Here is a 22,412-nt window from a genome sequence, read left to right as displayed (position 1 = left end):
TATTTGGATGACATTTTGGTCTTTTCGGATGATTGGGAGTCTCATGTGAAGCAGGTCAGAATGGTGTTCCAGGTCCTTCGTGCGAATTCCTTGTTTGTGAAGGGGTCAAAATGTCTCTTTGGAGTTCAGAAGGTTTCATTTTTGGGTTTCATTTTTTCCCCTTCTACTATCGAGATGGACCCTGTTAAAGTCCAAGCCATTTACGATTGGACTCAGCCGACATCTGTGAAGAGCTTACAGAAGTTCCTGGGCTTTGCTAATTTTTATCGTCGCTTCATCGCTAATTTTTCCAGTATTGCTAAACCGTTGACTGATTTGACTAAGAAAGGTGCTGATGTGGTCAATTGGTCCTCTGCGGCTGTAGAGGCTTTTCAGGAGTTGAAGCGTCGTTTTGCTTCTGCCCCTGTGTTGTGTCAGCCAGATGTTGCGCTCCCTTTTCAGGTTGAGGTTGATGCTTCTGAAATTGGAGCAGGGGCTGTTTTGTCACAAAGAAGTTCTGATGGCTCGCTGATGAAACCCTGTGCCTTCTTTTCTAGGAAATTCTCGCCTGCTGAGCGCAATTATGATGTGGGCAATCGGGAGTTGTTGGCCATGAAGTGGGCATTCGAGGAGTGGCGACATTGGCTTGAAGGAGCTAAACATCGTGTGGTGGTCTTGACGGATCACAAGAATTTGATTTATCTCGAGTCTGCCAAACGGTTGAATCCTAGACAGGCTCGATGGTCGCTCTTTTTCTCCCGTTTTGATTTTGTGGTTTCATACCTTCCGGGATCTAAGAATGTGAAGGCTGACGCCCTGTCAAAGAGTTTTGTGCCTGACTCTCCGGGTGTTCCGGAGCCGGCGGGTATTCTTAAAGAAGGGGTAATTTTGTCTGCCATTTCCCCTGATTTGCGGCGTGTGCTGCAAAAGTTTCAGGCTGATAGACCTGACCGTTGTCCTACGGAGAAACTGTTTGTCCCTGATAGATGGACTAGTAGAGTTATCTCTGAGATTCATTGTTCAGTGTTGGCTGGTCATCCTGGAATCTTTGGTACCAGAGATTTGGTGGCTAGATCCTTTTGGTGGCCTTCTTTGTCACGGGATGTGCGTTCTTTTGTGCAGTCCTGTGGGACTTGTGCTCGGGCTAAACCCTGCTGTTCTCGTGCCAGTGGGTTGCTTTTGCCCTTGCCGATCCCGAAGAGGCCCTGGACGCATATTTCCATGGATTTTATTTCTGATCTCCCTGTTTCTCAAAAGATGTCGGTCATTTGGGTGGTTTGTGATCGCTTCTCTAAGATGGTCCATTTGGTACCCTTGTCTAAATTGCCTTCCTCCTCTGATTTGGTGCCATTGTTTTTCCAGCATGTGGTTCGTTTGCATGGCATTCCAGAGAACATCGTCTCGGACAGAGGTTCCCAGTTTGTTTCGAGGTTTTGGCGGTCCTTTTGCGCTAATATGGGCATTGATTTGTCTTTTTCTTTGGCTTTCCATCCTCAGACTAATGGCCAAACTGAACGAACTAATCAGACTTTGGAGACATATCTGAGATGCTTTGTTTCTGCTGATCAGGATGATTGGGTGTCCTTCTTGCCTTTGGCTGAGTTCGCCCTTAATAATCGGGCCAGCTCGGCTACTTTAGTTTCTCCTTTTTTCTGTAATTCTGGTTTCCATCCTCGTTTCTCTTCAGGGCAGGTTGAGTCTTCGGACTGTCCTGGTGTGGATGCGGTGGTGGACAGGTTGCAGCAGATTTGGACTCATGTGGTGGACAATTTGGCATTGTCCCAGGAGAAGGCTCAACGTTTCGCTAACCGCCGGCGTTGTGTTGGTCCCCGACTTCGTGTGGGGGATTTGGTTTGGTTGTCATCTCGCCACGTTCCTATGAAGGTTTCCTCTCCTAAGTTTAAGCCTCGTTTCATTGGGCCATACAAGATTTCTGAAGTTCTTAATCCTGTGTCATTTCGTTTGGACCTTCCAGCTTCTTTTGCCATCCATAATGTGTTCCATAGGTCGTTGTTGCGGAGATACGTGGCGCCTATGGTTCCCTCCGTTGATCCTCCTGCCCCGATGTTGGTCGAGGGGAAGTTGGAGTATGTGGTGGAGAAGATTTTGGATTCTCATGTTTTGAGACGGAAACTCCAGTACCTGGTCAAGTGGAAGGGTTATGGTCAGGAAGATAATTCCTGGGTTTTTGCCTCTGATGTTCATGCTGCCGATCTGGTTCGTGCCTTTCATTTGGCTCATCCTGATCGGCCTGGGGGCTCTGGTGAGGGTTCGGTGACCCCTCCTCAAGGGTGGGGTACTGTTGTGAATTCTGTTGTCGAACTCCTTCCTGTGGTCGTGAATGGTACTTCGGCGAGTTCTGTCTATGGGCTCCCTCTGGTGGCTTTGAGTGAAGCTGCTGCTTCTGAGGTTCCTTACACAGGTGACGTGGTTTATCCTTTGGTTGGCTGCTCTATTTAACTCCTCTCAGATCGTTACTCCATGCCAGCTGTCAATGTTTTTGTATTCGTTCAGTTCGCTCCTGGATCTCTCTGGTGACCTGCCTTCTCCTGCAGAAGCTAAGTTCCTTATAGTCTTATTTTGTTCTCTGTTTTCTTGTCCAGCTGGTTTTCATGATTTTGTCTTGCTAGCTGGAAGCTCTGGGATGCAGAGTGGCCCCTCCGCACCGTGAGTCGGTGCGGAGGTCTTTTTTTTTGCACACTCTGCGTGGTCTTTGTAGGTTTTTGTGCTGATCGCAAAGTTACCTTTCCTATCCTCTGTCTATTTAGTAAGTCTGGCCTCCCTTTGCTGAAACCTGTTTCATTTCTGCGTTTGTGACTTTCATCTTACTCACAGTCAATATATGTGGGGGGCTTCCTTTACCTTTGGGGAATTTCTCTGAGGCAAGGTAGGCTTTATTTTCTATCTCTAGGGCTAGATAGTTCTTAGGCTGTGACGAGGCGCCTAGGTCTGGTCAGGAGCGCTCCATGGCTTTTTCTAGTGTGTGTGATAGGATTAGGGCTTGCGGTCAGCAGAGCTCCCACATCCCAGAGCTCGTCCTGTATGAGGTTTAATTATCAGGTCGTGCTGGGTGCTCCTAACCACCAGGTCATAACAGTTATTGCAGCTAGATGGTACAACTTCTCACAGGTGAAGTATATTGCCCAGGGCTCCCGGTGTGTAGATGGAAGATGGTGAATGGTATAGTAAAAAACGAGGACACAGGTTTGCATTCTCTTTACCTGGTTAACTGAAGACTTCAGGCAGCCACAGTCCAGGGTACCAGATCACAGGGCAGGCAGGGTCCGGCCGGCTTGGAAGCGAATCCAGAGTCCCCTTTACCAGGTGGAATTAAAAGCCTTCCTCTAGCGCGGTGGTATTGTAGTCCCTTACTGCCTATGGCTTCAGATAAGGTCCTCACAGTTCTTCTCTCTCTGTCCCCCATATAGGATAGGACAATACCTGTATGACAGGTAACGCGAGCCTTTTTACAGGAACTCTATCACGCCCTGGGCTCTATGTGTTACTGTGTCTTCAGGTGTGTGTGGCGGACAGGTAACTTGCAGTTCAGCTGTCCTGCCGGTCTCTGCTGTAAGTCATGGAGTCCCTTACAACTTCGGTGTTCCGGCTACCGGTTATCTGCGCTTTGCCAGGGAGACAGTCTACTCGCTGCTGTCCTCTTCCTGGTGTCCTCGCCTGTGCCGCGCTCTCCTTCACTCTTACTGAATGATGTTCTTTCCTTCCATAGATCTCTCTCTCCCGGGGCTGTAGTACTTCAGACTACACGGCCCCTTTAGACCTTATGACACTCTATGTCGGTCTGCTCTCTTTTGTCTCTCTGACAATCTAATCTCCTTTCCCTCTAAACCACAATATATATAGGGGAGTCACCTAGGAATAAGATCAAAAGCTCCTCCTTGTGGCCTGGAGTGTGAACATGTTGTGTGTATTGTGATTACCTGATAAAAAATATCCTTCATTGCTTCCAAACGTAACATCACTCTCCCCGTAAGGAAAGCAATGCTACTGTGACTACCAGGACCCTGGGGCGCCACAGACTGCTATATCTGCCCTGGGGCCCCTCTCTACCCGTGGGGAGCTGTACCATCTTACCTGCGTCACCACCGGCCCCAGTGGACCTGAACCGCAGCATCGGCCATCCCATGCGGAACACCACAGATGGCGTCACGAATCAATCCCATATAACTTTCCCCCTTGCATTTTTATTGCACGCCCTGGGCCACGGAGTCGGGACATGGCCCCGTGACTTCCCCAAAGAACTGTCCGACCCGGTTCCGAGTACCCCATGACCCAGGTGGGCGTCACAACATCTGCTGTCAGATCATTAGATATATAATTCCACCATGAAAAATAATCGGACATTCTCCAAATTGTACTGTGACATCCAGCAATTTCTAGTTACATTGTTGTTGTGATTTGTGTCATGTGGAAATCTGATAATCACCGTAATCTAATTACCACATTGATTTGACTGTTCCGCCTTGTACCGGGCTCACATAGCTGACAACACCTCGCTGACAACCGCCGCATGGCTGGAAGGGTCTGATATGCAGAATATATCACGTATGAATGTTATGTAGGTTAATGCAATAAATCTTTAAATGCTCCATGCTGATTATTGGCCGACAAGGGATGCGGACTGTTGTGAATTCTGTGGCAGAGTTCACTCCTGTGGTCACAAGTGGTACTTCGGCTGATTCTCTCTGGGATCTTCCGTTTGTGGAGGAAAGTGGAACTGCAGCTTCTGAGTTTCAGACAACAACAGTTGGGGGGAGATTTAGTCAAGTGTGGAGATCGAATCACCCATTGATGATGACAAGCCATCCGTCTATGGCATTTGCGGTGATGAGTGAGGGGGCATTGGTTAATGTTTCCTGGTGGTGCCTGGGGGTCAGCATGAAGCTAATAAAAAGGAGCAGTGCAGAAAACTCTCCAGGTCTCTGGCGGTTCCAGCTTGTTCCTGGTGTCGCTCTCCATCCCATTTCATATCCTGGTGGTCAACAGTCTTACATTGACCCTTTAATGGGCTTGCATATCAAATGACATCATGACCTGGAATGGGAAACCAGTGGGAATGGAGCTCCATCGGTATTTGCTCGAGGCTCTCAGAACTTTGATTAACAGTGTTGTGTTTTATAATGAGTTTTAGACCAGATAAAACAAGAATAATGACAACCAGGATCCGATACATCTCTCGGGGCTGACGTGATGGGTATATTGAGTAATATATCTGATATGTGGTCTTTTAATTACTTGAATTAAGTGGCCTTGGCGATTATGCCATTTCATATCCACGAGTGGAAAAATAATACATCAGCAATAGATGTGAGTATCTGATATGAGTCTCATTACTATATTATCATATATATTAGCAAGAAAGTAATTTACTTAGTATGACGATATAATAATAGTCTTGTACGGCTTTGGGCAGTGGTCCTCGCTGCATTCTATGTGATGTTACCATTTCATCCACATTTTGTTTTATCGTTGGATTCTAAACTAATTCTATATTCTGTGATTTATTTTTTTTTTTTTAGCCCTATACTAATTTGTATATGAGGGCAGATGTTTGGGGTCCTTTTGGCTCTGACGTCTGCTAAGCCCAGTCATTGGCGGCAGCACTCTTGACATGATGTCACCGAAGCATCCGGTAAACAATCATCCAGACAGCATCGGAGATGGACCTGGGGATAATTTTATTATTGATAGTGCTATGCTGTCCTACATATCCTCCCTCACTTGTTTACCACCCTATATGTGCTCTCCACAGTGCTTCACTGCCCTACATCTCCTTCCTAATCTTTCTACAGCATCGCCCCACATCTCCTCCCACAGCCCTGTCTACCACCCGCACATGCTCTTCATTTTGCCACTGATCTAAGACTAACACCCTCGGTAATCTGAACCTTCTACTCCCGTCTCCAAGACTTCTCTCGTGCTGCCCCAGCCATATAAAACTTTTTGATAAGTCGCGAAATGCCCGTCTTTGGCCGAATGAAATGAATAAATGACAACCCAACACCATTTCCCTCCTATAAGAAAGTTAAAGGTTTATTAAGATTCTCGACCCAGTAGCAGAGAAAATGAGACACAGTAACAATGGAGATTGAAAGAAAGTCAAATAGACAACCCACAAGAGAAATCAAACACAAGTCTTTCAGTCCCCATCTACTCATGAGCCTGAGAGGTGGACCTGGAAGGCACCACAGCAATGAAGGATGGATGCTGAACAGGAAGGACATTTGTGGGAGCACTCGTTATGGGTGAGAGCTCCTTCTCCTCATTCCTGGTCCCTTTCTTTATGGATGGTAGGGATGGATTTACATTCATTTTTTAAATTAGCATTTTTATGTATTTTATATCTTCTAATGACAATAATAACAGCAGTAGGTCAATTAATTGTAATTACTGATCTTGTTATAATTCCTATTGATGTATGTCCCATGCTTTGGAGAAACCCCCAACATTGATCTAATCCAATGATCGGCTGTAATCACCTTATAGCTATTAAGTTTCCCTACAGCACCACCGCAGGAGAAATCAGGCATTGCACGGTACCTACTAAAATCAATGAGGCTGTGTGTGTAAAGGATGGGCATGGTGGGTCCTCCAGGGTAAGAGATACTTTTTGGTTTGCAGTTCTGCCTAATCAATGAGGATCCTGACTATGAGATATCTCCATATAAAGGGATGTTTTATACTAATTTCAAATTCAACTCCAGTCCAGTTATCAAAATTATAACAAATCTCCCTTTATATGTCTAAATCTAATTAATACATTAAAAAAAGTTTTTTTTTTTTTATTACATAGGATTGTGTTGTCCAACGGTTTGCGAAAACTTAACAAGGACCTGACACCTCCAATAAATATATCATTTTTAAAAACTTGTTGTAAATGCCGCAGTTCTCCTGAATCCGGTGATGGTTTTTCTTTTGCTTTTACTCCTCTCCGTTCCTGAGATATGACCTTTATTCCGTGTATAAAAATCTAGTCTCTTTAGCCAACAGGGTGTGGTCCTTAACTCTTCTTAATGGGCCTCTTCTTGAGGACCATGCCCCGTTAATTTAAAATACTATGTTTATATACAACAAATAAGGGGACCATATCTCAGGAACAGAGAGGAGTAGAAAGAAAAATAGACCATCCCCGGATTCAGGAGATCAGTGGCTTTTACAACAGGTATAAAAATCATTTATATATATATATGTATATATATATATATTTATTTATGGGAAGTGACAGGTCATCAAAGTGGGAAGCTAAGGGATTCATCTTTCAGGAAATTTCAAGATACTTGGCTACGTTTATAGCACAAAAAATCCACTTATAATATTCGAAGTACAGTACATAAGAAAGATATTTTATTAATGTAGGGCTTATATTCTTCCATATGGAAACGTAATATAATGATGATATTTCATTCAATAAACAGAAAATCGAAACAAAATGAATTTGGTTCCATTTCCTCACTTGCATATTTTTGTGTATCAGGGGTAGTATTATGAAATTTTGTGCTAATGTTGTAATTTACCTTTTTTTTGTCCACTGGATTGGCTTGAAAAGTGACAAACTGTTGATTTTTTTTGCTCTACAAATTTGCTCAGAAGGTAACCGGCCCCTTGCTTCTTCCGCTCTTCCCATCTAGTAAATTAAGCGTTGGCTACAAAACTGACTCTACCCTGTTGGGCTTTTTCCTGTTCTCAATTCGGGAGTGAAATTATTAATTAATTAGTAGTGAGAAACAATTGGTTTAGTAATTTTTTTTAATGACATCTCCTCTTTAGGAATAGTTTAGGATTTTTTTTTTATCTGTTGCATTTGTTGAAGGGGCTATCCCACAAATACAACTTATGGCCTGTTGACAAGATGGGGGGATTCCTCCACCAATCGGGAGAACTTGTGTCTCGTTGTCCTGCTTTAATGAAGCAGTGGTCACGCATGAGCGTTGCCCTTCCATGATGGAGACTGGCAAGTACAACGTCGTCCCATAAACTATGAATGGGCACAAAACCTCCGTTCTCATGATTGGTAGGGGCTCCAGCAGACCCTTAGTGTTCCTTAGGTCAAATTTTAATGATACTTAGAAGCAGGTAGTCATAAGAGCTAAGCAAAAAGAATTGCAGGACCCTGGTCCAGTGGCCCCATCGGGGGTCCATAGTTGCCGAACCAGAGCTTTGAGAACCTCCTCCATGGTGGCATTCCTGTTGCCTCTTCTGATTAGTAGGACCGATAAAATATATATATATATATATATATATATATATATATATATATATATATATACTCCTCCACTTTCTAGGTTGCTCAGCTTTCATAGTTCTAGTGGTTTGTAAAATTTGCCTTTGAAGAAAACCTATCATCTGAAAATGACTTATTGTTTAAATCATGTTTTTTCTGTTAGACGCATTTTTTTTCACATCACGATCTTTAAAAAAAATAAAAATGAATCCTGCAATTTTAACAGTGCTTGTCACTAAACTTAAACTTCCCGTCCTTTCAGAAAGGGTTTTCCGCAGGCTCCTTATCAGCAGTGTTATTGTAACCCTGCATCTGATAACACAGGACCCGCCAATTACAATAGACAACTTTATTCCAATTCAATGAAAATGTGACATGACCATTACTCGTAAATGTATATATGATTTTTTTTTTCCTACGTGTTTCAGGACACTAAAACCTAGTCATTTCACATGGATAATTCAATCGGATATGATCCTTTATACTTAATCCTGCTCCCCCTCTCTTCACAATGACGTTTGTACACACTCATTAGACACTTCAATAGAAAAAAAACAGTGTAGTATAAGGCTATGACCTTTGTGGCTGTGTACATGTGTTGTTTCCTGAAACAACAGGAAGTTAGAATCTAAAAAAGCCCCAGTGGCCAAAGTGAGAATTGCATGATTTCTATTTTTTTTATCTTTTAACACAGATTGTGATATGGAAAAAAAAAACATTGCCCCACCCCAAAAAAAAAATACAATCAACATAAAAATCAGGTCAATTTCTGGTGATAGCTTCCTTTTAACAAACATTAATTTGTTGGTGTAAGAGGTTCTTCTGTCTAAAAGCATCATGCATTTTCTCAGTAGTGCGTTTGAAATGAGTGACCTAGAGGACAACAGCTGATGGCGGTGAGATGAAGATCACATTTATTGTCGCGTCTCATCTTTAAGAGCCATCTTGGAATTGCCAGATTAAAAAAAAAGACAATGAAAGACCTTCTGCTCCAGCAAAGATACCTCCATGTCATGCACCTTTTGTACCAGACTCGCCACTTTCCTCCCTCTCAGGCTCGCACATTCAATGTCAAACAGAATTGTGGAAACAGAAACAGTTTTTAAAATCAGATCCCGAAATCACAATCACATTAGAAACAATAGACAAGTTAAATCCTCTACCGTGAGCCTGCACAACGCCTTGTAAGGAGCAGTTGTGTCCACAAGATAAAAGGCAGATTCTTTATCCAAATCTCATAACGACCTTCATCCCTGCGCTATTATTATTGTTCTTCATCATCAATTGAACATTGTCGCTGTTGCTATGTGCTCTTTCACCACCAGGGGGCAGCATTTAGTCTTTTTTTTTTTCTTTTTTTTTTTTTCGTATTTAACCAGTTCCGTAACCGTATTTTTCAACAAAGCCATGTAAAAGGACCACACCTTTTAGAAAGAAATACCCTTGGCAAATGCCATGGTATTCATTCACCCACTGGATTTTAAAAAGTAAATTGTGCTCTGTTTTTCATTCCAAGCTAGATGATGGATTGACTTATCCACCTAGTTGCTTTTACGTTTTTGTTTTTTTTGTTTGTATTTTTTTTTCTACACTGCTGGACCAGTCCAGAATCGAGAAACTTTAAAAATGTCTTTGAAGTTGTGAAATCTACAAGCAAGAGCTGGTTTGAAAGTTAACCCTGTGTTTTAAGTACCTCTTAGATATCCCCCAAAAGACTGAGGAAAGAAAAAAAAAAGAAAGATCTAAGAAAATGGAACTGAGTGAAAACATAAAGAGTAAGAGAGTCTCCAAGAATGGTTGGTGTGACACACAGACAAGAAAGTAGAGAGGTTCTGATTTGGCAAGGATTGCTTGGCGTTTTGGATGCTCCTCAGACTGTGGTAACGGAGAGCAAGGGATTGTAAACCCGTTTTCCATCAGCAGAGCGTGTCCCGTGAGCCAGCATTTCTTGGATGGTGATCCAGTTATCCAAGATCTTCTTATTACGCTTCTTCATAGTTTTGCGGTGGCTGAGGGCAATGATGCTCATCTCGCCTTTGCCATCTGCACCCTGCTGCTGTTGCTGCTCTCTCAGGCAGTCCAACCTGCTCTGCATCATGAATTCCCTTCTCTTCCTTTGTTCCCGAGCTCTCATGAGATGTCTTTTCCTGTCTTCCTTACTCCAGTAACGCCCCATCTTCATCTCGCTTACAGCATCGTCATCAGTGGTCATCCCGCTACGCTCTTCTTTAATCTTCATGGCTCTTGCTTTCAGGAGGCGATCTCTGACAGGACGTTTAGCCACATATCGGGTACCGTCACTTCTTACTTTTACTTTCCATTCCATTCTCGGCTCTATATGGGAGTGATTGCCTTGAGAAGCCCCCATAGTTTTTGTGCATGTAGGGTCCACATCTAGTTCATCAAGACTTCTTTGTTGGGCCAACTGGAGGCAGCTTCGGTAACGTTCTCCGCTTTGGGAGCGTTGGCGTCTGCTGAGATATGGGCTGTTTTCACGACTTCCCCTATCTAACTCGCTCCCTTGTTTTGTTGCTCTTCTTAACCTTTCCTCTGTTGTATGCCTCCCTTCCCGACACAAGGATCGAAATTTTGGTGGCACTGGCTCAGGATTGCCAGGATATGGAGGCACTTTCTTGCCATGTCCTCTGTTCATGTTAGCATTAGGTGATATTCCTTCTGCTGCTTGGGAAAATGCACCAGTAGGATCATTAATCCTCCGCAAGGGACTGTCTAGTGGTAATGGCGGTTCCATCATTAGTGGAGTGCTCCGGCAACTCTCTCCAGTGTTATATGCACTGGTACTGTCCTTATCTGACCTTTCTGGGAGTTCTGTGATATCTGGAAGCTTTGTGCAACCATCAATGTTCCCACTTCCCCCACCCACAAACTCATAAAGACTCTCCTCTTCCTCCAATAGCCAGGCTTTCATGCACCGTTCTCGTAATTGTTGCATCTTTTGGGCTCTTAGGACATTACGAAACTTGAATTCCAGATGCCGCAACTCTTCCTCCAGTACTGCCATCTCACGTAAAACACTTTCATTGCGATTCACATCGAGACCACCCTGTCGTGAAGCATAAAGAAAAGCAGGACCATTTCCATTCTCCATGTGGCAAGTAATTTCCAGCAGTTCTCGATACCTCTCATACTCCTCATCGGTTAATCCAGCACCTGGTGGAAGGACCTCATTGTAAGGTGCTGATCCATCAGCTGCCAGCAAAGAGTCCAAGCTATGGTGAAATTCACGGCACTGAAGAGGATTCTGTGCGTCTACCCGTAGGAAGCGCAGACGACGTTGACTGCCTGGTGTATTTGCGCTGCTGGTTTGGTCGTCACCCAAAATATCATGCTCCGAACTTTCATCATTACGAGTGCTTTCATCTGTCCTTCCTACACCACTGTCCAGTTCCTGACTGCGGCTTAAACCTGCTGGATGTGGAAAAGGTCGAGGAGACTTAGGGCTACCTTCGGCTTCTTCATTCTCAACCTAAAATAAAAAGAAAACCCATCATAGTACAGAGACAATAAAACAAATATGAAATATTTAAAGAGATGTTTTGATTTTAATTTCCTTAGGTCGGGCACCAAGTTTGCACCAAAATATATGTTTTTTGTTTATTTTTACACCAGACAAGCCTTTAATGTGTCCATATGCATGAAAATAGGCTATTTCAAACATGAAAAAGATGAAATTAAGCAAATCATAGTTTTGGCTAACCGATGACACACTAGTTACGGCTGGCCATAAACATCTGTCAACTGAATGGTACCTCAGCCAACAATTATCTTCATCAAGCCCCCAATCCCATACACAAGCACAGTCAGCTGGGCCGAGCATGCATGTGTTCTCATTAGAAAGAAGGGAGTATGTCCCTGCATGGATTTTCTGGTAGTGGCTTATCTCCCCCAAAAAAACCAAAAGGAAATCCAGCAGTCCTTTTCGTTCATCCCCCAACATCCTCCATCGCGTACAGTCAGGAGGCTTCTGCTTCCATTTATGCCGATTCAAAATATTTTTACTTTTTAATGATTTCAGAGTTGATTCCACAATGTTGTACATCTGTACCTGTTGCTGAGGAGGAGAATTTAGCCTTTGTGCTTGTAGTTCCTCTTCATTTTCAGATACCAAATCATCCAAGAAGTCCTCCCTGTCACTATCTTTCCATCTTCTGCCCATCTGAAAGAACCAGAGGAGAAAAATGGAGACTTATCTTCCCTTGAATCTCAGTAATCAATGTTTTCCATACACATCCTTTGCCCTGTGATGATACCATCACAAGTAGTAATATTAGGGGGCAGTATGGGAGAGCAATAATATTTTATCATAATTTTACAATACAATCCTTCTGGATGGAGCTGATGAACTCAAGTTATTTCTTAGACACTGTTTGTCCATAGCATCAGCTGTGTCCAGTGTACAGCCCACCATACACAGCAGATGGCTTGTGGGCGAATGGTGGTTCGGCCGATCAATTGGCTAGCATCTGTAAGAAACATTTCCTGGTGACAAATCAATAATTGCTAAATCAACTCCAAATGAGATGGTCTTCCACTGGACCTTGAATTGCATTCTTGTGTAACAACTTGACCAGTTTGACCTGGGTACAACCTTGGGCTATCTATTGTTGGAGGATCCAAATGACTCAAGACAATAGAAGATCTTGGCTCATATGTAAGAAGAATCCAATAAGCAAAGAGTTTTCTTGGAAGTTACCAAGGACTGTGGGGTGACTTCTATTTTCCAAATAACACAGAGCCTTAGGAACTGATAGAAAATGGAAGGAACGATCTTACCTCTGTCTCTGGACGGGCAACAAGCAAGGAAATATTTGTGCTTTCCTCTTGTGTTAGAATTGCAACTGCTTCTTCCCTGTTTTGCACATCCATACCATTAATCTGTGGGGAAAGAATGCAATATGTGAAATTTAATTCACATTGTCAGTCATTTTATGTTAAAATCTTAATGTTTTTTTAAATACTAGAAGGAGGTTTTCTATTTGACACAGTTATGGTCCAATAACTATATTGATGACAAGGGACCCTAACCTTCAATTGGATGCCAGGAGTGACCAAATACGATGGTGAGTGTGCAGATTTGCCATACACGTCTGAAATAGATGCACCACTTTAATGAAGTAGCTGCTTTTGATTTTTTTGAATGGCTTCCTTAGTTTTTTATGCTTGGTGGTTGAGCTCTGTTACAGGAATTGGGAGTAGCAGTTAGACCAGAAGGGGGGTTTGATTTACTTTTATAGCGAGTTTTTTAGCGGATTTTTATGATTGGCAGCCGTCACACACTGAAAGACGCTTTTTATTGCAAAAAATATTTTTTGCGTTACCCCATTTTGAGAGCTATAATTTTTCCATATTTGAGTCCACAGAGTCATGTGAGGTCTTGTTTTTTGCGGGACGAGTTAACGTTTTTATTGGTAACATATTCGGCACATGACATTTTTTGATTGCTTTTTATTCCGATTTTTGTGAGGCAGAATGACCAAAAAACAGCTTTTCATGAATTTCTTTTGGGGGAGGCGTTTATACCGTTCCGCATTTGGTAAAATGGATAAAGCAGTTTTATTCTTCGGGTCAGTACGATTACAGCGATACCTCATTTATATCATTTTTTATGTTTTGGCGCTTTTATACGATAAAAACTATTTTATAGAAAAAATAATTATTTTTGCATCGCTTTATTCTGAGGACTATAACTTTTTTATTTTTTTGCTGATGATGCTGTATGGTGGCTCGTTTTTTGCGGGACAAGATGACGTTTTCAGCAGTACCATGGTTATTTATATCTGTCTTTTTGATCGCGTGTTATTCCACTTTTTGTTCGGTGGTATGATAATAAAGCGTTGTTTTTTGCCTAGTTTTTTTTTTTTTTCTTACGGTGTTTACTGAAGGGGTTAACTAGTGGGACAGTTTTATAGGTTGGTTCATTACGGACGCGGCGATACTAAATATATGTACTTTTATTGTTTGTTTTTTATTTAGATAAAGAAATGTATTTATGGGAATAATATATATTTTTTTCATTATTTAGGATTTTATTATTTTTTTACACGTGGAAATTTTTTTTTTTAACTTTTTTATTTTGTCCCGGGGGGGACATCACAGATCGCTGATCTGACAGTTTGCACAGCACTCTGTCAGATCAGCAATCTGACTTAGAGCACTGCAGGCTTACCAAGCGCCTGCTCTGAGCAGGCACTTGGTAAGCCACCTCCCTCCCTGCAGGACCCGGATGCCGTGGCCATCTTGGATCCGGGGTCTGCAGCGAGGAAGGAGGTAAGAGACCCTCGCAGCAACGCGATCACATCGCGTTGCTGCGGGGGTCTCAGGGAAGCCTGCAGGGAGCCCCCTCCCTGTGCGACGCTTCCCTATACCGCCGCCACACCGCGATCATGTTTGATCGCGGTGTGCCAGGGGTTAATGTGCCGGGGGCATTCCGTGACCGCTCCTGGCACATAGCGCCGGATGTCAGCTGCGATAGGCAGCTGACACCGGGCCGCGCTCCCCCAATGAGCGCGGCCGATCGCACTGGACGTACTATTCCATCCTTGGGAAATAGGGCCCACCCCACTTGGACGGAATAGTACGTCCAATGACAGAAAGGGGTTAAAAAACAAAGATGTGGAGCTTACCATCGATAATGTGATGCTGTGAAGGGTTAAACTTAGATCAAAACTAAAGGCTTCATTTTTTTGGCTTCTAACTCTGTCTTGTTTCTCATGAATATAAAATTTTGTTACTTAATTAGGCTATGGTTCATAATTGGTATAAAGACCTTTAGTGTTCTGACTTAAGCGAAGGGACTCGGGGGTGTATCGCTACATAAGACTCTGAGACACCTGTTGGTATGCTTTTTCTATGCCAAGAAGACACGACCATATCTGTAGTTTCTGGTTTTTCTGTATCCTCATGGGTTACGTTTTTTCTGTATTCTTATAAGTTAAGAACCGTGAGCATGTTCTTATGCTGATTGGTTGAAGTGTAATTTCTATGATTATAGAAGGTTATGCACAATAAAAGGGGGCAGAGATCTGCTTGATCCCCCCAAACAGAGACACACGTCTCCGTCTGGTCATTTTCAGTTGCCGGCAACGCCCTGTAGATTAATTTGGAAATCACTGAGTCAAACGTGAAGGATCAATTTAGATCCTCCCTCAAAAATGCTGGGTGTGCACCATGCTCATCCATTCCTGATTCTCATAATGCAAGTTCTCCATCAACCTCAGATTTGTATATCTACTCTTCTGCCTATCATCTCTGGTACCATTCTAAAAATCTATAAATCTCCATGCTGGTCAGATGATGCCATAGAAAACAACTCTGGTGGAGCAACTTGAGCATTCCCTTCGAGAAACTATAGCCTCGTGTTTTAAAGGCGAATAACTAAGAACTTATAGTCAACCCAGTGGGTCTACTACCAGGTTTCTGGACAGTCATGACATTGTTAGCCCAAGTTTTAGCACTAGGAGTCAGTCATGTAGTGAAAAGAACTAAAAAGATGTTTTGTGACACCACAACCTCATCCCCTAATTTGACTCTTGACCTAAAGGTCAGTATACATATGTATTTTGGATTGTAATCACATATTGCAGTCACACATCTTAATTTGGAGACATTTTCTTTACTATTACTCCTGGTCATCTTTTAAACTCTGGAAAGTAATGCAATGGTTGATGTTGTATATGGTCTGTGTCGCCATTACCTGAAGAATTCTGTCTCCTTCCCGTAACCTCCCATCTCTTGCCGCAATGCTGTTTGGATTCACCTTTAAAAGAGAAGAGAAAGAGGAAAAAAAAACATTAAGATGAGATATATAATCTCGTTGTTTCTATAGCTGCATAAATGCGGTTCATATTGACTTCTACAAATCATGTACTTGTTCTTAAGACTCCCACAACCTGCAGAGATAAAAGTCTAGTGACAGATGAAACTCTTAGCAAGCTTGGAAGAGTAAAATACTAAAAGGCTGAGATGAAAGGAATTAACTCAATAGAGTAAATGTGGTAAGAGCAGCTTGAGGAGGTTTCACAGTTTCCTACCTCTCCGACATATATCCCCAAGTCTTCCTCATCATCAGTGCGATAACAAACCGTTAGGCCGAGCTTCTCTTGATGGTTTATTTTACACAGCTCTACCTCCTGGTGGAGATAAAAAGATGACCAGGAACTTAATTGAGTCATTTGGATACAATGGTGACCCTACACTAGAGATCTTAGATGGTCACTTTTTGAAGGACTTGCATTTATGGTTGGTCTATCAAGGTTTCCACCAACTTTTGGCAGTTTGAATACTTTGCACTGATAATGATATAAATATTTGCAAACTCATTTCACCCCATATGTGATCACGTCCAGTGGAGCACATCTTAGGTCATGGATGAATTTATAAGAATGCCAACGACGGCTCATGACAAAGGCCAAAAAATCCAAAGCAGCAGATCATCTCTTCCATCAATATCTGTCCAAGTTGGCATCTGTTAATCTTTCATATCACAAAAAAAGCAGTAACTGATGGCAGATTATGGGTTAAATCAACCTGCTAAAATCTCTAGTAAATGGCCAAAGTAAATCCTAATATTGGTATCCAATTATTGGATTATTGGGCTAAGGTGGGTCATAAAAAGCAATGATCATAGTCAACCTGAGTACAGAAGACAATAAAAATAGTCACGTTTTAAAGGAACATAGACATAATTAAATGGAGTTTATCCATTAAGGAGATTAAACTGAAGACCACATATTATGACATATACATGGGGAGAAGACAGCGCCACACCGGTCAGTGAAAAATGACTTACAGATTTAATCTGCCATCTGCGGCGACGTTTCGGTACAATGACCTTTATCAAGCTTTGATAAAGGTCATTGTACCGAAACGTCGCCGCAGATGGCAGATTAAATCTGTAAGTCATTTTTCACTGACCGGTGTGGCGCTGTCTTCTTCTTTGTTATGGATTGGACTTTGTAGCTGGGCTGACCCCCTGACAGTGACGTGCGCCACTAAGCCTATTAAGGCCGTATGGGTGTAAGGTGCGGTTTAACGCATTTTTTTTTTATATATACATGGGGAGGTCTCAGAACAGAATGACTTATAGAGCTACTATTCTGGTCCACTCCAGCTGTCCAATGTATTACATGGATGACCATTGTGGGGAAATGTATGGTTGATGTGACTTTTCTTTCCTGGGGGGGAAGGTGGATTGATATTACATACTCTTTAAATCATGGTAGAAAAACATGAGCTCACTAACATGCTGATGGTTCAGGAAAAAGAAGAGAAGACCACAAAGAACCAAGAAGAACATATGGTGGTCTAATCGGAGCAGCGGAAAGTGTTAGCTATGGAATTCATGTTGAAAGAAGTGATGATGCACCAGTACCAATGTATAGACAAGATCCAAACTAATGCTCGAGGTCTACCGAAATCTGTGTCACTGCGCAGAGTTAAGTCAATCTTATTTACCTCTATCATAATTCCTTAATAAAAAGATAAAAGAAAGCAAAAATGTTTATGCATAGTCAAATTTAGAGATATGTTCAAAGGCCAAAGTACAGACTAGATGGAAGCAGCGGTCTCATCATAAAACCCTATATCCATCATATCATAAAGGAGGAACCTTTACTTGGAATCCCCAGATTGATGACTCTAGCTCTGGAAGATTCGACCAATCCATAGACTATCATGTTGTTCTAATGGTATCAATATATATAATGGATGTAAAGCACCACAGGGAAACTCACTTCATACTCCAGCTCATCAGTGCGCTCTCCCTCAGGTTGTACTCCATCCATGAACTCAGACTGCTCATAGAACTCGTTTCCAATTGGTGGCCTGTAAAATAGAGAAAAATCGACACAGTAAACTCTAGTCTATAACAATATACATATTTATTACATTTCAACTATTATCATTTGCTCACTGACACCAGATCGTTTGCCATAGGCATTTTGTCACCCATTAGGATTCTGTATGTCTGTCAAACTTATGGTTCCTCGTTCAGACCTATCATCTAGACAGTGGCGCTACAAATAGTGCTTCTTAGGAGCACTAAAATATCTTTGCATTACACTGACAGTCTATTGGCTTCATTAGAAACTCTGCAATATTTCATTTCCCCTGCAAAGGTGGTATACGTAAATTGACATCTTGCTAGTTATCTTCTTGGGGAACTAACTGATCACTGAGGTGAGTATTGGAGCTAATTGTTGGAAACTCCAAGTGATAACCATTTAATTTCATATTGATATAGAACTACTGCCATCTTAGATAACCCATAGACTGCTGACATTGCATCGGTGATGTGTTAAGTCACTACAGACAAACAGACATGTTAGCAGCCTCTACTCACAGCTCTGATAGTACATACGGTTCTAGAACAACCATGGCAGGGCTTGGAGGTCGAGCTTTGCCCATTGTCATGATGTGCTCAAAGGTGATATCTGTTTGGGTTCCACTGTCCACAAACTGCAGGTCATGGGGAGAAGCTGTCAATGCCGCTCCCTTCATACGGGGACTGCGTCTCAGCACTTGAATCAGTAGAGGATCTTTACTGGCTCGTAAGGTATCAAATGTCTGTTCCTGGGAGAGTCTCGAAAGTTCTTTACCATTCACCTGTAGAAAAACAGAAATAGAAACATCATGTCAACTTTTCTGTGAGTCTTCCTCAAGAGTTTCTAACACTTACAAACTAAAGTTTGTTGTTGAGTTAGATTTTCATCATTGATGAGCGAACACTAAAATACTTGGGTGCTCGTTACTCGAGTTGGGCAAATTGGATTGCTTGGGTGCTCGTCTAGAGTATAATTGAAATCAACAGGAAACCGAGCATTTTCTGGGGGCCCCTCTAAGGAGGTCTGTGGGGGCAGTAAAATTGCTGAAATGGATAGAACAAGTTCTCAAATAGAATGGGGAAAGCATTAGGAAGCTGTCTGGATGTATTTTTGACTCACAGGTTGCTTCCGGGAACAATGTTGTCAGAGTATTACGCCACTTTTACATACTGACAATAAAATATACAAAACCGAAGATAAAATGGATTTGCAGGAAAAAATGTTAAGAAATATTCTTTCCTGTAAAATGACTTGTATATAAGGTAAACTAAAAAAAGAGAAAAAATATAACCCACCTCCTCCACCCCATAGAATAAGCATTCATTCCATCTTTAGTAGAGCAAACACACATACATTAATTCTTATCTGCCTATTAGGATTACGTCAGCTGTCAACACCTACATCCTACCACAAGAACCACTCTTCGGTAATCCCTGGAGAATGAAGTCATCCTCAGTGACAAAGTAAGGGGCTAAACACCCACCCTGTGGTCTTCAAAGAGCTGCTCAAACTGTTAAGGTGCAGCTGTGGGACCCTATTTTCAGAGATGATGTCCTCCAGCCAACTCTCAAAATCTTCACAGTAGAGCTGGGTAGTCAAGCTGGGCTATCAGACGTTTGCCTCTGTAGCTGTGGTGTCATCCATCCTATACTTAATAATTTTTATAGGGCCATCAGAGGAAGTGGGGTCACTAGAGGGAGATGGTGGGCAACTGTTCCTCAGATCAACCACACACGGCAACTTGCCTTGCCAAGGTTTAAGTATTCCTTTTTTTGCTGGTGTATTTCTATTCCCATGCACCCATTCCGACCTAAAAAATGGTTTACAGTTCATGTTTTTTTTGTCCTTCTACTCCTCCACCACAACCACAGAGTTATCATGAGGCCTTCACTCAATTTTTAGAGGGCCTTCAGAGGCAGTGGGGTGTCTAGAGGCAGAAGGCGGAGAACTGTTCCACGAACACCCAGACGAATCAGGATCCCTCAAGAGTTAGGTGTTCATCTCCACTTCCCAATTCAAAAAGGGATTATGGATGAGGGGATTTTAGGCCTTTTCCCCCACCATATCCACAGATTCATCATGTGGCACTCACTCAATTTGTAAAGGTCCATCATAGGCTGGGGTGCCAACTATTTGCGCCCATTTATGCAAGTCAGCTACAGCTGCCCCTTGTCTGGAAGTGCTGCAGCAGTGCTTGAAAGTGCAAGTTTGCCAACTGGTTTGTGACCTGCCGAAATGCTGGATCTCAACATTAAATATGTACTTGGCAAGGCTTTGCGAGCAGCAGTGGACAGTAGTTGAATACCAGCTCCAATTTGCCCATCAGTATTCCGCTCAGCCTCCACACATAACAAGTGATGAGTGGCCATTGATGAATGACATCTCTGAGGAATCAACTAAGATGCTGTGCGGCAATGTCACCATAACTAGTGAAACCCCACTTCTGTGTCTACTCAAACACTCCCTGCTCACAAAAAAAGAGGAAGGTTTACGTGTGGACCAGATGGAGATGGAGGAAGAAAGTACACAGGTTTTTACTTGCTTGCCAGTCCCCTGTCCAGGGATGCAGCCACGGATACCTCCCTCCCTGAACCTGTCATTGCACATTTGCAAGCACCATCAGCAACGTTGTCTGATATTTTTTGTCCCACTCTAGAATTTAGCTGTCCCTAGCCCTGGCCTTGAAACGCAAAGAAAATACCCAGCCACAGGCCCAAACACTAAAAGGGCATATTTACATACTGCTTGCCCTGGAAATCTTGCTATTTAGGCTTGTGGACTCTTTGGGTTTCCACAACCTCATGATGGTATATGTCCATCGGTACTCGGTCCCCATCCATCACTATTTTTTGTGGTGTTCCGTCCCTGCCTTATACCAGAATGTGTCTCATAACAACACCCGTACCCTGACCAATGCACTTACTGTGAATGTCCACTTAACAATGGACATGTGGACAAGTGCTTGAGGACATTTGAGGACGCTACATTTCCTTTATGATTGCATCCCTATACACAAGGATGGACAAAGCAGGGGAGATATAACCAAAGGACCCTAAACAGTAAGAGTAGCCTAAACCTGACCCTGATTTGTCCCTGCCTGACTGCGGGGGTTGGCACTCTAAAAATTATGCAATGGCGCCCCCACTGAACGTTGGCTGGCCCATAAATTTACATTCTGTAGGTGCTGGGCTGCATTCCCCCTAGTGTTTTGTCAAAACGGGATTTTAGTGTCGTGCGGGGAATAACTAAAACTACAACCTCTGGCAAAAATGAAGGAATCACCGGCTTGGGGGATGTTCATTCAGTTGTTTAATTTTGTAGAAAAAAGGCAGATCACAGACATGGCACAAAACTAAAGTCGTTTCAAAGGGCAACTTTCTGGCTTTAATAAACACTAAAAGAAATCAAAAACAAAAAATGTGGTAATCAGTAATGTTTACTATGTTAGAACAAGCAGAGGGAAAAACTTATGGAATCCCTCAATTATGTGGGGAAAAATTATGGAATCACCCTCTAAATTTTCATACCCAAAACTAACACCTGCATCAAATTAGATCGGCTTTTTATTCTGCATCTAAAAAAGAAGTGGTCACACCTTGGAGAGCTGTTGCACCAAGTGGACTGACATGAATCATGGCTCCAACATGAGAGATTTCAATTGAAACAAAGGAGAGACATCATGATTAAGACAGCAAGTCTAAACGCGTCGGAATAACGCTGCCACTCCATGAACTTTTTATGCGTGTTGCTGTGTAATACTTTTTGAGTGGTTTACCATTATCTATTATTATTATTATTATTATTCATTTTTATAGCACCATTTATTCCATGGCGATTTACATGTGAATGGGGCAAATATAGAAAAGTACAATAAACATGAGTAAAACAAACGTTGCGTGTATGTAGGTACCGGGAGACCATGTCACAGATGTATGGAGGAGTCAGATTGTGAATGGCTTTGTATGTCATTGTTAGTGTTTTGAACTGTAGCCTCTGAGCAATAGGAAGCCAGTGAAGGGCCTGGCAGAGAGGAGAGGCTGGGGAATAACGGGGAGACGGGTAGATTAGTCGGGCAGCAGAGTTTAGGATGGATTGGAGTGGTGCCAGAGTGCTAGAGGGGAGGCCAGAGAGTAGGAGGTTGCAGTAGTCGAGGCGGGAGATGATGAGGGCATGTACTAGTGTTTTTGTGGTTTCATAGTCAAGGAATGTACGGATCCGGGAAATGTTTTTGAGTTGGAATCGGCAAGAGGAGGCAAGGGCTTGGATATGTGGATTGAAAGACAGGGTAGCGTCAAGGATCACCCCGAGGCACCAAGCGTGCGGGACCGGGGAAAGTGAGCAGCCATTCACAT

General features: G+C 42.7%; 1 protein-coding gene across 2 annotated transcripts in view; it reads right to left on the bottom strand.

Moving 5' to 3' along the window:
• Nucleotides 1-9,584: 9,584 nt before the first annotated feature.
• The window catches only part of PDZD4 (PDZ domain containing 4), a 194,599-nt gene continuing 181,771 nt past the window's right edge, over nt 9,585-22,412 (bottom strand). Inside the window, exons 2-8 of one of the 2 annotated variants that reach the window (XM_069748433.1) lie at nt 18,579-18,841; nt 17,971-18,061; nt 16,270-16,368; nt 15,933-15,995; nt 13,013-13,114; nt 12,285-12,395; nt 9,585-11,705 (exon numbers count right to left, since the gene is read on the bottom strand). In XM_069748433.1, coding sequence (XP_069604534.1) covers nt 10,089-11,705; nt 12,285-12,395; nt 13,013-13,114; nt 15,933-15,995; nt 16,270-16,368; nt 17,971-18,061; nt 18,579-18,841 — 2,346 coding nt within the window. In that variant the 3' untranslated portion in view covers nt 9,585-10,088. The remainder of the gene's footprint in view (nt 11,706-12,284; nt 12,396-13,012; nt 13,115-15,932; nt 15,996-16,269; nt 16,369-17,970; nt 18,062-18,578; nt 18,842-22,412) is intronic. The other variant, XM_069748434.1, reaches the window with a different exon arrangement.

This window comes from Ranitomeya imitator, chromosome 2 (genome assembly GCF_032444005.1).
Source record: "Ranitomeya imitator isolate aRanImi1 chromosome 2, aRanImi1.pri, whole genome shotgun sequence".
Lineage (NCBI taxonomy): Eukaryota > Metazoa > Chordata > Amphibia > Anura > Dendrobatidae > Ranitomeya > Ranitomeya imitator.
The sequence above is the reverse complement of the archived record's forward strand: the minus strand, read 5'-3'. Positions and strand labels throughout refer to the sequence as shown.